The sequence below is a fragment of the Meleagris gallopavo genome, chromosome 4 (genome assembly GCF_000146605.3).
Source record: "Meleagris gallopavo isolate NT-WF06-2002-E0010 breed Aviagen turkey brand Nicholas breeding stock chromosome 4, Turkey_5.1, whole genome shotgun sequence".
Classification (NCBI taxonomy): domain Eukaryota; kingdom Metazoa; phylum Chordata; class Aves; order Galliformes; family Phasianidae; genus Meleagris; species Meleagris gallopavo.
The window spans coordinates 16,676,618-16,692,286 of NC_015014.2; the positions used below are offsets into that span (position 1 = coordinate 16,676,618).

Below are 15,669 nucleotides of genomic sequence, written 5' to 3' on the forward strand. Positions count from 1 at the left end.
AAGTTATTCCTCATCCCTCTGCTCAGAGGGATGAGAATCTAGGTTCAGGTCAAGTGTTGTCCAAACCACTCTGTATTTCTGTAGTGGAAAAGAGTTCAGAAGTGTGGTTTACTGAAAGACATCTAACAGTGTGAGCTGCATGAGATCTTCATTCTCAAAAACATAGAGGAGGGAAACTAATGCAGGCGCAAGACCTGACCCTCACCACAGGCTCCAGTGTTGTGAAGAAGAGTGAGAGGCTCTTTGTCACAGGTCATCTTCCCAGAATGTTTTTGTATTGGCAGAGCCTCATTAACTCCTAGTTTACATCAGCTCCTATGACTGAGGAGCAGCCTCCAAAGATTTTCCTCGCAGATGTATTATCCTCATATAAAGCGGTGTTCTAAGGACTACAGCATTTGTGCTTCTTGCTTTTTGTAAACAGCTATGTAACTAGCTGTGGCTCAGACACTCCAAATTGCTCAGGGCATGCTGTCTGTCCTGGAGTGCCTGACATGGCCGGCGTTTCTCTAAAAGCTCACTTCATAGTTTTCTGTTTCTGAGAAAAGACACTATCCTTAGCTGCAGACGCATGGAAGAATGCGGGGGAAAAGAGATTCCAGATGCTCTGCAGCCCGCACACCGGGCACACGGGCCTTCTCTGTGAGTAGTGCAGGAGGAGCGAAGAGGGATCAGCTGTGCAGATGCCATTCCTTTTGCTAAGAGTAATTGTTTCATCCTCACAAGTCCCCCAAAAGCTGTGAGCGAAGGCTTATAGGCTCCTGCCTGCATCCTCTGTAAGACAAACTGTAATCTTTGTATGAAGACTGCAGGGCTTCGCATTGAGTAGGGCTTCTCAGTGAGTTTTCCCTTGCGTGGATCAATTAGTGACTGTTAGTGATGGACATTCCCAATAGCATTTAAAAACGGAAAACACGAAGGATGGCACCTTATGCAGTGGTAAGGTTAGTTGTTTCCAATCCTTTCACATCAATAGTTTTCCTACATTGACAAGTGACCAACATGTGGCACAAACTAGACAACTTTCAAATCTTCCTTGCCTTTTGCTTCTCTGCGCAGCTGTCCTGCTGCTGTTTTAGTTCACCAGCTTGACACTGGTATTTTGAGATTTTTGTGTCTAGAAAAATAGTTCCTCGTTACTCCTTTGAAAGTTTGTGAGTAATTCAATAGATAATCTTTCTTCTGCTTGTACTTGGTGACGTACTGGTTTGACGTGTGAGAGCATAATACAGTGTCAACAGAAACTTTGGTCTTTCCAAGAAATGGAGGCACAAAACTTAAATTCCTTGTTACCACGGATAAATCAGAAAAATGGCAGCCCAACCCTGAACTTTGTCATGGATGGAAGAAGGATCTGTGTGTGCTTTTAATTGTGACTGCTCAGCATGTGCAGTGCTCAGGCTGCTGATTCAGACAGCCACAGCAAGGCACGTAAGTCTGCGCTTAAATCTTCACCTCATCATTGAGCAAGGGTTGTCTGTTCAGGTAAGGGTGACAGACACAGCTTAAATGGAGAGTCCAGGTCCATGCAAAAACAGATTAGTCTGGATAAGAGCAAATGAGGTAAGGTCCACCTATTTCTGCCATTTTTACCTAATGATGGATGCTCTATCAATAATCATGTTACTGGCAAGAAAAAAATGCTATTTATATTGCATCAGCAGCTTGCATTTTAAAAATAGGCACTGCCCAGCTATAGTTTTGGTGAAAATCCAAGAATGCATCAAGCACATTCATTTATCATTCCCAGTGAAGCTATTTTGCCACACATGCCAAAGGTAATTGTAGAGTCCATTACATATGGAATTTACGACTTGCTGGTGACATCTGATGAACTTGGGTTTCAAAAAAGGTCTGCTGGATGAAGTAGCCTTGTTTGGTTCGTATCTCATTTACTAGGAGTTATGTGAAAGAGTGAAACAGGAGAATCTGCTCTGTTGGAGGAAGAAGCAAAAAAATAAATAAAATCTGTGATGTTCTAGAGGACACCAGGACTACTGTGTAGCTGTGCTCTGCCCTGTCAGTTTGGGAAGCTCTGCAGATGATCTAAGAGATCATATCCCTCAGGTGGTCTTTGAAAACACTTTCCTTGCTTTTTTTGATGATAAAATACAATACAGTGTTACTAAACTCTGCCTCAGAAATAACTATAGGGTTTACTAGTTTTCCCGAATAACTGTAAACTGTGCAAGGTGAATAAATCTTTCTTTGTGGCTGCAGGAGAAGGCAGAGGATATTCTTCCTTTCACCTTGGATGTGTCAACATACAGCACCCTGCTAGTCACTACTGTAGTGACTGATTTTCCTGTAACAGTGCTACCAGAAAGGGTTATTAACAGAACTAACATCTCTTCTGTCTCTACTGCAGGGGGTGTTGGAGAGTTTTCTGGGCACAGCAGTCACCGGAGCGATATTTTGCCTTTTTGCTGGCCAGCCACTCACTATTTTAAGCAGCACAGGACCTGTCCTTGTCTTTGAACGACTTCTCTTTAATTTCAGCAAGTAAGCGAAAGGGTGGAAAGAGGGAGGAGGGGAGGAATGTCTTGCATGAGTAAAATGCTAGCTAGGGAATGAGATGGCTTGTGGGGGGGGAAGGAGGGGATTTAGCGTATGAAATGAAACATCCATTTGTTCCTTGTTGAGGCTGCAGTGCAATCACATCAGGGATTTTCACAGGCACGTATGCCCAGAGCACTGCCTGCTGTACATGGGTCTGTCTCCGCTGAGCCTTTTGGAAATGCTTTGCCAAGCCTGTGCTCAAGCCTGTGCCAAGCCTGCAATGCTTTCAACGTACTGTTCCCTGCTGACTGCTGTGTGTGTTTTCCTTGATTCCTGTGTTTCCAAAAGGAGCAAAGAAAGCAACAAAATCACATAACAAAATGCAACAGGTCTCAAGATTACCAAAAATTTGTTCCTAAGTCAGTATTCATTCGAAGTGTCTGTAAAGCTGGCAAAATATAATGAGTGCCCAAAGGAATCAGCATATTCACTGATAATTTTACATGCAGGACTGCTGATATTTTGGATGACATTTAGGAAATTGATAACTTGTACAGAATTGATAAGTTGTACAAAAAATTTGCCAGATCTCTTGTGGCCTTTATTCCTTATATCAAGGAGATAAAGAGAGTTCACAGCATTGCCAAGATTTCTATGGCAGGACAAAAAATTGAGAACTTTTGGTTTTAAGGCGTTGCTGCACTTTATGTCAAGAGCACTTGCCTGTGATATGGAACAGCTTTTCTACCATTTGCAGTTATTTTTAGAAAAGATCTATTGAATTATTAAGGTAAATATGGCTGCAGGTTGTAATAAGGCAGGAGATATGGTATATGTTTGTCTCTTTAATTGTATCTCCTTCATTACATTTAATCTGTGGAGGTACTTACTCAGAAATAATTGAGCGGATGAAATACGACTATGCCTTTCCTGTGAGTACTCTAAGTGTAGGAGGAGTCTTCTGAGGCACAGAACCTCTGCTAGGCAGACAATAAATTTATATGTCATCCCACATACACAGGACTGCTTTGGTAACATTTGCTCAGCAAATTTATTGATAATACCTGTATCAGTGTGGTCCTTGTTTGCAAAGGTCCTGCAACTCAGGATGAGATCAGGTCTGACTCTCGTCCCATATTGTCCAAGTTAGCACTATTTTATAATTTATTGTAGGATTTTAAGCCAGGTTGCCATTGTGCTGCTCTTCAATCCCTGTTCAACAGAGCCTTTTTCATGCCAACAGAGGCAGAGGTTCATCTTGGAGTTGCAGGTGCCATGGAGAGACTTGCTGGACCTTAAAGTGGTATGCAGCCTTTTCCTGCCTTCCCTAGGGCTGCCGCTCTCCATGGCACTGCTTCCGTGATCCTCCCAGTCAGCAGCAGAGGAGATGGACTTTGCAGACCCTCTCTTCTCCTTGCTGGTAGGTGAACAGGAATGAGAAAATGGGAGGAAAATCAGAAAAGCCTGGAGAAGAAAACTGGAAGCTACTCACTGGTGAGATCTGTAGCGGGTCAAGAAGAGAGAACACCTTTCTTTTCTTTCCTTGATGGCTATGAATGAATGAAATCAGGAAGAGATGTGAATAAAATTAGGAGCTGTTTGAATCTAGCTTGCAGGTCTAAGCCTGGATGCTGCACATCAAAGTTAAAAAAAACAAGATGGGAAAACATTTCCTATGGTTTTGGGAAGAAGGGGGTTATTTTTAACGAGAGAAGGAGATTTTGATTATAAAAGCAATTATCCTAACAACCTGCTTGGGCAGAAGGGCAAGATTTTTTGAGGGAGCCTTTCTCACAAGGAAATTGGAATCAAGTGCTGTGACTTTCAATAATGCATTTGTGGCTGTTCATATTCACAGCACCCTCTTCCCTGCTGGGAGCAAAATTAGAAAGCCTTGCCATCTACTGATTCATTTAAAGTGAGTGTGTCTGTGTCTGTGCAGATGCCTAAGAAAGCCTCTACTGAATGACAGCTAGCACTCCTGAAAGAAATTCAAAATACGTCATGATTGGGTCTTCGTTAGTAGCACAGTGCAGTTCTGTATCAACCTCTTTTGCTATGCTGATCCTTTTCACTCCCACTTCATTTAGAGTAGCAAATCAAACACTACATCTCTGCTCTGAAGAATTTCATTGACAGTACACTTACATGTAAATTTATCCTAAATTTGCTACTAATTAAAGAATCACAAGGACTCATGCACCTACAGCAATCACCGTATTGAGCTGGTGGGTTGCCTGGGACTGCTGCTCCCATTTTACAGAGTGCTAAGGAGGAGAAAGCATTGCAGAGACTCGTTTTGAATGCAGATGCATGACAGTGCCTGAACCTAAAATACCCTGGCCCAAGAGGAATGCATGGCATTGCCCAGTAGCAAGCCTTTAACTGGGACCTTGCCAAGTCTTCAGCATTTTCTCCCATTTTACAATTGTAAGATTATAGTTCCCTCCAGTTAGGTGCAATTCTTCCAATTCAGGTTCTCTACGGTTTTGTACTGTGCACCAGAAAACTGTCTTCAAGCCCTTCTGTCTGCCAGCCTTCCCATAGTGGCAGGTTAGGTGCTTGGGGAGTCATGGAGCACGGCACTGAGCTGCTGCAGTTTGCTGCCTGTGGGCAAATGCTGACAGGATTCTTTGTCACACCAAATTGAAGGGAGTCCGCCTGCAGTGGGGACCTGAATACAGAGTGGGACCAACCTGATGCCAGCTCTGAGGATGTCCTGTTTTACCATGTTACTCTGCCAGGTGTTTGATCTAAAACCATCCCTCATACTAGGAGCTAAGCCATCCCTAAGGCACGTTCAGCTCCCTGGAGCTGACTAGCACTTCCCACTGCAAACAGGTATGGGAGGATTTGTCTTCAGGACAGTTTAACAGTTTCCTTCTCCCTCATGCCTTTGAGAGTGTCTTGTTCCTTTTGTGCTGTTAGGTTTCAGAGCTGTGGGTGGTTATCTAGTGCAGCTTGCATTCCTAAGGTGTCTTGAAGAGGACTTCTGCTCCTTCTAAAATATTTCCTAAAGAAGATTCACAGGGAGCAGCGTTCATTTTTCTTAGCAGACTTAATGTAGCTGGGGGAAACAAGAGATTCCTGGACTTTGCAGTCTCCTCGCAGCTTTCTGATGCTGTCGGAGACCTTGCTCTGAGACTTTGCAGAGAAAATGCTCCTCCTTCTTTGTCATCACAGTCCAGCAGGGCATGGCTGCCTGTTTTCATGCAGAAATAGCTGGGGCTGGGACCCTGCTGCCTCCCATTCCCTTTCCCAGAATGGGCAGCAGTCTACCTTGGCAGAGTCTTACATTCTCTGCTTTTTGATTTTCGTATTTCTTTGGTCTTAAAAGCCTCCCTTTGAACTCACTGCAGTTAGGGCATGGCAGTCTCCTGCAGCAAACAAACTTCCCAAGGAAGAGTGATATGATTCACCCCATCATCCCTCCACAAATGCCATATCCTGGCACCTGAGTTTGTCATCTTCGGGTTTGCATTTCTTTATCTGCTGCTGGTACTTTTCTGCAGATAATGCAAGAGTATGAGACATGGAAGTGCAGGCTTCTGAGTGAGAAGCTTGGCAGGAAATTGCTTTTCTAAAGGAGATTTGTAAACTGTAGTTAAATCTGCAGCTGGTGGAAAGCTGTCCAAGTTCAACTGCTCTTGGTCTGGGTGGCTGGATGCTTGGCCCTTTACAACTCTGTGTGTGTGCTTGCCAAGGCAGGATTTATACTGGGAAGCCTAGAAAGAGCTTGAATTCATTGGTAGCATTTATTAATGGAAGCAGAAGCAAGAATGATCACTTTTGCAAGCTTTTCTGCTACCTCAACTTTGAACTGCACCATGTACTTTTATGGAGTTGGCTAGATGAAAACAGCTTAGTACTTGGGCACAATTTTGTTTAATCTAAAAATAAGCCCTGGACCCAGAGGCTTTACATTCACCACTTCTCGCTAGAAAGTGCTAATTCTGTATGGATTTTTCTAATCCCTGATACTTTCCCTCCCTTCCACCTGTGTCTTGTTGCAGAGACAACGATTTTGACTACCTGGAATTTCGTCTCTGGATCGGCCTCTGGTCAGCCTTCCAGTGTCTCATTCTTGTTGCTACTGATGCCAGCTTCCTGGTCAAGTACTTCACACGCTTCACCGAAGAAGGTTTCTCCTCACTTATTAGCTTCATCTTCATTTATGATGCTTTCAAGAAGATGATCAAGCTGGCAGATTATTACCCTATCAACTCCGAGTTCAAGGTGGACTATATTACACATTATTCTTGTGCCTGTGAACCACTGGGTCCAGGTAAGAGAATACTTTATTGACCCTCTGATTTGCAAACACAAGATCTTGCTTGCTTTCATTTATTTATTCGTTCATTTATTTATCAGTTGCACTGTGGCTTAGATAACAAAGAAATAGATGAATCCTTCTTTATCAGTTTTCTTCCAATATCTGATCTTAACCTTGAAAATTTTCAAGCAGAAGTATATATTTTACCTGGTATGCCAACTGGAATTTCTTTCTAGCCAACCTTTCTGACACTCCTCATGTGAGCACTGTTACGAGTGGAGAAGCTGTCTGCGTACCTATGTCTCCTCACAAATATGTGGCCATTAATGCTGAACAGTGTTTCTCTGAGAAGGCTAGGACACCTGAAGTGGTGTCAAGGGCACTGCTGTGGTGCTGAAGTCAGTCCTGGTATCCGCTGTGTGGTCTTGACAAAGGACAGGAGCTGGATTTACTCAGTGCGTTAGCCAAACATGGGTGGTTTTGCACTTCCTGGCTGCGCATACCAGTGGACAAGCATGAAGAAGTCCTCATTAGAGTAGAAGGAAAGCGTATCCATCAGTTCAGCCTATTACTAGAGTGTAGACTGCAAGGCAGGTGTAGCCAAAATATGTATAAGTCTGGTAATACAACCGAGAACAAAAGGTTACAAAACAGATACCAAACAGAAGTAATGCTGTTACCAGTTGGGAAGCTGTAATCTATCCTAGGATTCTTCCAACAATGAGAACTGAGTAAGCAACTTTATCTGTACTCAAAGTAAACATCGTATCATCTCAACATACCTGTCAAACAGGAAAAATATCTGGCTCCTGCTAGCTGCAAAAGATGTTGGAAACTGGACACTTACATTGGCTATTAAATGCAGAGTCACTGCAAGCACTTCAGTGTTGGTCTAATTCTGCTTCCATTTGAATGGCAGGGTGATTTCTCTCCTGGTGGTTGAGTAGTTAGTTTGATTATGTCTCTGTCTAACAATGCAATACTGGAAAAGTCTCAGCTTCCCAGATGAATGCCTAGGGCATGGACCAACTGCACAGGACAAATGTGATGGTAGAGCTGGAGTGCGTTGTTTCATTTTGTAAGAGATTTGTGCCCAGAAGTACAATGCCAATCTCTACTTTCGTAAGCAAGTGGGGGAAAGATTAGCATGCATTGTTTGATAAAGTTCACAAACCATCGCTGCCATGATTCTCTTTTCATCTTCTTTGCCTCCTAGCTAAATGGTTATTTCAGAAAGTAAAGATAATTTGAAATCAAATGATTCCTCCCTAAAGCCTTGCTTGATGTTTCCATCACAGAGTAGAGCAGCAAAATTTTCATACCATGGAAGTCCAACTTTGTGAGCACCTGTGCATGTGTATACGCATATCTTTACATCTGTGTGCCTAACTCATCTTAGGCAGAACTGGGCCAGTAGTTGAAGTGAGATGGAGGTGTCCTGAAATAGGAGGTAGAGAGAGAGGGATCAGTAAACCCTTTGCTGGTCTTAAGCCAGTAGATGGATCCTACTGGCTGCATTGTTTGGAGTTTTATCAGGAGGGTGGAAGTTGTCATCATCTTTGTATGTTTCTTCCATAGTTTTTGATCTAACACTGAATAAACTTTGAATAGGAGGAGTGAGCACGAAATACTGGATATACTGTCAGCAGATTGTTCAGGCAACCCTCTGGAACTTCACTTCAGACACACCAAATTCTCCTGCATGGACCTATGTGGGTGTGTGGCACCTCAGGCACAGAGGCTTTCACAATACAAGTAATGTTTGCATTTCAGAAGCTGCCAGAGTTGAGGATGATTGGAAACAGTAGACTACCTGGGAAGAGAACAGCAGAGTGATCCCATATTTAAACTCAGTCTGAAACATGCTGAAAAACAAGAGTCCTATGAATGTGCAAGTGCCAGGGTTAAGGTATTTTTTTAAGGTACTTATACTAAGTGTTCTTGGCAGTAGGCAGACCCTTTTGGTATTCTCATCTGTTGGTTGGTGACAGTTTGGCACCCCTGCAATTACGCATGTCTGTGTAGCTGTGTCTCTGCACAAACCCAGAGAGCATCCAGCATAGATTTGATTCTTACTCCTTTAAAAAAAACAAGTTTCCACATCAGCTGCTTGTCACAGCTGCAGAGGAATTTTTCTTCTGCCATGCAGCAGGTAGCAGCAGCAAAGTTCCCCATGCACCGGTTTAGGCTTTTTAAAATGATTTTTCATTTCTGTTAGTGAGACTTGCTTTTAGAGTCTGCATTGGTACCCAATCTGTGTTGCTCAGTTTCTGCTCTGTTCTTTGCACACACCCGCACACAGAGGCCTCAGCCAAGACAGCAATATCTCCCCAGCCCCATCACATGCTCTGGGGTGGGCAGCTGTTTTGCAGCCCACTCACATTAGAAGCTCTCATAGATGTTCACACGGATGTGTTCTGCTGACAGGATGAGAAGCTGAGAAGCTGGCCAGGTTGCCAGCCTTAAGCCTCCAATAAGTTGCAAGCAGGGACCAGGCTTGGGTAAGCACAGGAAGTATCAGCGCCAAAGATGCCATACTAGCAATCACTGCTGCTCTACTATAAAGGTGGGAAGAAAACTTTCTTCATTTAGGACTGAATAGCCTTTAACTAGGGTGTGAAGTCAGGCAAGACCCTACAATAATGCCTTTGAAATCACTGATGGGATTTCTGTGTAAATAATTACACAGTGTGTCATGCAGAGACTTCTCCATGATCCCTATACCTCTAGTCTGTGTCTTTGAGTAACGTGCACTGTTTTACGATGCAGGTGGAGAAACCCAAACACAAAACCACACTCCATTCACTTTTTCAGGAGCATTATAATCCACATAGCAGCTATTGAGACTGGAGTCGAAAGAATCACAGCTGCATAGAAAGTTTCTCCGTGTGCCAGCAGAGAAGTCAGAAGCAGCAAAAGAAATCCTCTGCACTCTTGATGTATTCTGTGGAGGGAGAAGAAGAGGAAAGGAAAAGGAGAAGGAAAGGAGAGGAAGAGAAGAGGTAGTGGGGAGGACAAAAGAGGAGTGTTCCTGTGGTACCAGGAAGGAATGCAGCAGACAGTGAGGCCCTCTGAGGCTGGAGCATCTGACAAAGCATAAAGGCTGTGTGCTTGAACATAGAAGGGTCTCAATAGCTCCTTCAGTGCAATGATTCTTACTGAATTCCTCTTCTTGAACATGCCCAGAGTAGACGAGCTTCTCAATACTAAAGGCTTTCTACCTGATCTATGAAATGTATGGAGAAGGTTTTGATTCAGTTGGAGATGTCAGAAAAAGAGCACAAAACACTGTAAAAAAGATTTAACTACTACTCAGACTTCCTGTCTCCAGAACAGAGGTGCATCACTCTCCAGGCTCAGTTCCATCCTTGCAGCATGGCTTACAGTTTGGTTCAGCTTTATACTCTCAGGTGTTGGTCTCAGGGGTAAAACTCCCTACACACTTGGGGTGTACAGGCATTTCTGTACTGAAGGGGGTTTGTGCCATTACAAGGAAGATGCCAGCAGCAAAATCTGTGGTAATGCTTCCAAGCATGACGAAATTGATGGCCTGGCAAGAATCATGAGATGTTACAGAGGCCTGGAAAGGCTGCCTGGGGTTAGTGGCATTCTACTAGTTATCTAGGCCCTGTTATATTTCAGTATAAAAGGCACACGCACTTGCTCTTTCCCCAGTTAAACCAATGTGCCCTGTATGGTATTTTAGTAAAACTTCTATAATGTTACCAGATATAAAAAGATTTACAAAACCTAAGTAATAAAGAAGGACATAACTGACAAACCTGTTTGTTCTTCTTTTTTGCTGTTCTGGCACCGTGCTCTCAGTATTCTTTCTTCTGTTCTCTTTTGCAGATAATAGCTCGTTTTTTAACAGAACAACTGTGTCGTCAGCTGAGGGGCCGTTCTATTCCTCTGCTGAGATGGTAAGTGAGGCTTCCAGGAAGGCAGGCTTTGAAAATATTGGTGTGGGGTTTGGTGGCTGTGAAAGAAATGGGAGCTAGCATCCCTCCATAGCTCACACTTTCACTCTGCAGAGCAACAGTATTTAAGCAGCAGGCCAGCCACAAGAGCCAAAGCAGCAACTCTTGCTACTTATTGTTTTTTTATTTTTTAATTAAATAGAATCAAACACCAATCCTAAAATGGTGGAAATTAAAATAGGTATTTATTTTAGCAGTGCTGTTCCAACCTTCATTTTGGAACATGTCCTATAACCTGGCCGCTTGTGACCATGACCTTCCAGTGTGCGGATGTAAAAAAAACTTGCATGGTTGAAACTGCTGGCAGCTCCTAGCTCTGCTCTCCTCCTTTTGGTATGATAGAGCCAGCAGTTTACACCTTGGTTTTATTTCAGTTATTCTTTCCAGTGACATTACTTGCAAGTGCAGTTTGTGGGCTTCTCTGTTTGCCTGGAAATTTGCTGCCTGTTTCCCTGATGTATTTCATTTCCCCACTTTGTATTGTACTTCTCTGTCTCAGAATACACCTTTGCAAAGACAGGGACTACGTAGTTTTTAAAGGCGGTAAGGGCCGTGTGTTTCTGCTGCGCTGTACAGATAGACCAGTAATTGATCGCACATCTTCACACCAAGACTCCCACTTTGCCTCAAACACCATAAAAAAGTTCTACTGCACTTTATCATCCAGGGATTTCTTGTAGTACTGCATGCACAACTGGATATCAGCAATTCCTTGTGAATGGCAGCTGTTGGAAGCTGTGTATGCTGTCAGAAGGAGAATGGCTCTCCCTAGGGATCAATAGGCTCCTTGTGTGCAGATCTCATTGTGACCAGCAGCAATGATAGGAGAGTTGTGGCCAGCCATTCTGCTGGAAGGCCCTGTTTTCCATCCTGTTTTTTTTTTTGTTTTTTTCTGGCTTTTCTACATTTCCCTCAAGTAGTGAGCTCTGGATGATGATGAGAAAGAACCAGGTCTTGATGGGCTCAGATATTTCTGTGTTTTATGCATAGGAGGTTGAGAGGCAGAGTAGTAACTTTGAGCTGAAGAACACAGATCCTCCCTGTCTGCATTTCTTGTAGGATGTTGCTCTTTCTGTGTGGCACCAGGTAGATGCCTCCTCCTCCTGCTGGGCCTTCTGATCTGGGCATGCTGTACATGACTCTCCAGGCAACAGAAGTGAGGCACAAACCTGAAGGAAAGGGCATTCCCCAAGGTCTCTAAGGGGCTGGTAGCAGAGTGAAGAAACAGAAGCAAGGTCTTCTGATGGCCATGCTGCACCTCACGTGCCCTTTCCTGCTCCTTGCCTTCCTCACTGCCCCACCCCTGTCAGTTTGCTGTGCTTCCCTGAGCATTTGAGTTCACTGCTTCTGGAAGGGCTGCAAGTGAGGGCCTAATTGTTCAGCTGCCCGTCACACAAAATAACACTTGGGGAAGTGATGAGCAGCCCCGAGCTCTGACACAATGCCAGCCGTCAGGATGCTTAAATCCACCTGTCAAGAGGAGAGTGCCAGTTGCCACTTCTGTTTCATTAACAAGAAAAACTGTTCATGTTATTTATGTATTTAGCATTTGATTGTCAGTCTCAGGAGATGGGATGCACGCATTAGAGGAAGGCAAAGAACTCAACTCGGAGCTGGAGACAAGAAAAGAACCCAACAAGTTGCATTTCCAGACTGTCCTTTGCTGGATCAGTGATATTGGCATCTCAGCCCTCCTCCCCCAGAGCCCTGTTTTGTGACACCGTTCCTGCCACCCAGCAGGCCCAGAGGCAGCTCCCATCAGACTCAATTGTATCTCTTTGGCTGATGTTGCAAAGTGCTGGGGGGGGTATGCTGTCCCCATAGCAGCTGAACTCTCCTGCTTTAGTCTTGGTCTTTGGTACAGCCAGCAGTCTCAAATCCACTGCCAGTCAAATGGTTGAGTGGCTGTGAGTACTTCCAGGAGGGACCACTGATGCATACAGGTAGTAGATTTGAAGGAAAAGGGATGCCCTATTCTTTCTGCTCTTTGGTATTCCAAACAGTAATTTTAACTATTGAACACTCTGGCATTTATTTCTGTAGCTTGAAAAGCAGAAGTCATAGTGGTTTAACTCTGTAGCAATAGGACAGATAAATATGATGGGAAAGGCATTACAACAGAGGTGTGATGACAGAAGGACCGGTACAACAGAAAGATATTATAAAGGAAGGGAAGAAGATTGCTCACCTGTATCGGAAGATTCTAGGTTTTCAGTGGAAGGCTTCACCAAGGAAGGATCTCCAGAAAGATCCTTCCCCTATTGCAGTCAGCCCTTAAATGGGATCTAAGAAAGGTGCAGCCAGGCTCCACCCCTTCTTGTTGCACAGCTGAATTGCCTTCATCTGTGCTCCCAGGGCTGACTGAGTCTTTTCCCCAAGTGCTCAATCAGTGGTTCAGGCTGTGACTCAACAGTTCCCATACAAACTCTGTGGGAGGTATGCAGGCAAATGCACAGTGTACAAAATTTGCCCCCAAACTTTGGATTTTCTCATCTCTACTCTACCCTCTGCTGTGGTCCAGAAGCTAACAGTCAGGGCAGACCTACAGAAACCCCACTGATGTAGGACAAATTGCTGCTGCTTTGTGCCACAGAGAGACACAATGCTGAGAGAGCAAATGTATCATCACTTTGGCAATCAGGAACACTTAGCTGTTTCTTCTCTTGTTGTTTTCTTCTCCCTTCCACCTCCTGCTGCTATCAACCATCAGCACAATCATGCCTCAGTTTAGCTAGAGCTCCTTGAGTTCACAAAATCTGCTGAAGAAGTTGTAATTTATTACAGGTAGCTTCAGAACGCTTGATTACCATCCCATGTCTGGAGGCATATGTGATGTATTTTTTCAGTACGCCCATATGAACAAGATACTAATAGGTAATACATGAGGCCTTGAAGCTTTAGTCTTCAGCAAGAATCTTAAGTATTTTTAAGACTTGGAATGTAACTTTGCTTAACTCCCTAGCTGAAAATTTTCCTTTTAAGCAACAGCGTATTTTGTATCATACTGCTTTCCCTAAAGAACATCATTCTTCTGGTAAATTGCATGTCAGCCTAAATTGGTCTGTGTCCACGTTCATCATAATTTTTCTACAGCTAAAATATTTGGAGTAAAAGACTCTCTTCTCTCTATTTTTTCACTGTGAGGTATTTTGTTGTTGTTATTTTAATTTAAATATTAATTCTCTATGTTATGGTTCCTGGGACTGTTATTTCCTTCCTCTGGGTTTTCATGCAGAAACAGAGCAGTAGAGACAATGTGATTCTAAAACTTCTCAGATACGCAGAATTTTTTAGGTACTTGGATTTATTTAAAACTTTCTGTGTATTAAGCATGTGTATTCTGCATTCCCAGTCTTCTTTAAGACCGCGCTCTTTGCACAGCTGAAGTACCTCATAAGCTCAGTGCTTTATGTACGTTTAAACTCTTGCTCTCTTGTGGATTTGTATTTGTTCTGTCCTCATCCACTACACTGACATTATTATGAATTATACAGGTGCAGGGGGAGGCAAAGATCCTTTCTCTGGCTCTGCTTCACCATAAGCATTAGGAAACAGATGATCATCTAGCATGCCCTGTGCAGCTCTGGATTCCATGATGAAATATGAAATGCAAGTAATGCCTCTCTGTCTGTGCAGTAGAAGTCATTATTAGTAATGAACTATTCAAATCAGGATGGGCTGGGGAGCCCCATAGTGGGAGCTGAAATATCTCCCTGAAGGTGGAAGTGGCTGGGCTTGGTGGTCAGCCTGTACAGTGAGCACTCATGGTTGAAAGTACGATGGAAAGGAGCTTCGTCCATCCTTTGTATATAAAGTTGCTATATGAAGAGTTGCAACAGAGAGCTTAGTTTTTGCCTTTGATTTATTACCTAAACCAAAGATCTCTGTCTTCTTTCCAAGGCCTTAGACTGTCTTAAGTTCAAAGGTAACACTATTCTCTCTGAATTAAAATCCATTCTGCTTGCCCACAAGCACAGAGATTTTTAGCTTCTGCTCCATGCTTCCTTTTTCTTTCCTACCTTTTTCGTGATGCTCTGTCTCTGTGCCTGCTCTAGCATAGGCAGTGCTTATGTGAGCATGGCTTCATGGAAATGTTCTTTTTTCCGCAGTACAACACCACCATCGACTGGTCGTCTCTGACAAAGAAGGAGTGCTTGAAATATGGAGGACACCTTGTGGGCAACAACTGTGGATATGTCCCTGACATCACCCTTATGTCTTTCATCCTCTTTTTTGGCACCTATACCTGCTCCATGGCCCTGAAGAAATTCAAGACTAGTCGCTATTTTCCAACCACTGTAAGTCTCTCCTTTCACACTAGCAGTTGGCTTCTCTACTCTTTCAGAGTGCAAAGATGAGCCATCCTTTTGTATAGCTGTCACATGGGGACAGATGCTTTCCAGGGAAACCAGATAGTTTTTGTTTCAATAAAAACATGGTATTGGTTAACGAAGGTATATCATGGAATTGCTTAGCCTTTTCTTTCTCAGTGTTTTTGGAGGACACAGGCAAGTCAATAGAAGAGCCAAAAGAACCACAATCTGTCACTGGAATGTAACAATGATTTTAAAGGTACTGAAGACAACACTTCCAAGCAAAGATGCACAATAACATAATTTATCAGTCTCACACAATAGTAATTTAGACCTATATAGTTTCAAGTGGCCATTTTCAGTGCCAGACACAAAGTTTAATGTATGTACTGACTCTGTTATAGAATGTATGGACGTTTTACAGAAATCATAGAACCAAAAGGGACAATTAATTACTATGTCAAAAAGTTTCCCTGCTTATAGCTAGAGGAGGAGTGTTTGCTTTGTTACTGAATAGAAGTGGGTAAGCTTGTTGTCTGCATTGAAAAGGAGAACAGACACATCTTTTATATTACCAGGTAGCATTTGAAATAGTCAGAAATCC

The 15,669-nt window shown here is 43.3% G+C and overlaps 1 protein-coding gene across 1 annotated transcript in view; it reads left to right on the top strand.

Moving 5' to 3' along the window:
- The window catches only part of LOC100540841 (electrogenic sodium bicarbonate cotransporter 1-like), a 53,195-nt gene extending 38,070 nt beyond the window's left edge, over positions 1–15,125 (top strand). The window contains exons 9-12 of the mRNA XM_031553257.1: positions 2,369–2,502; positions 6,513–6,784; positions 10,625–10,695; positions 14,862–15,125. Of these exons, the coding sequence (XP_031409117.1) occupies positions 2,369–2,502; positions 6,513–6,784; positions 10,625–10,695; positions 14,862–15,110 (726 nt within the window). The 3' untranslated portion in view covers positions 15,111–15,125. The remainder of the gene's footprint in view (positions 1–2,368; positions 2,503–6,512; positions 6,785–10,624; positions 10,696–14,861) is intronic.
- The last annotated feature ends 544 nt before the right edge of the window (positions 15,126–15,669 follow it).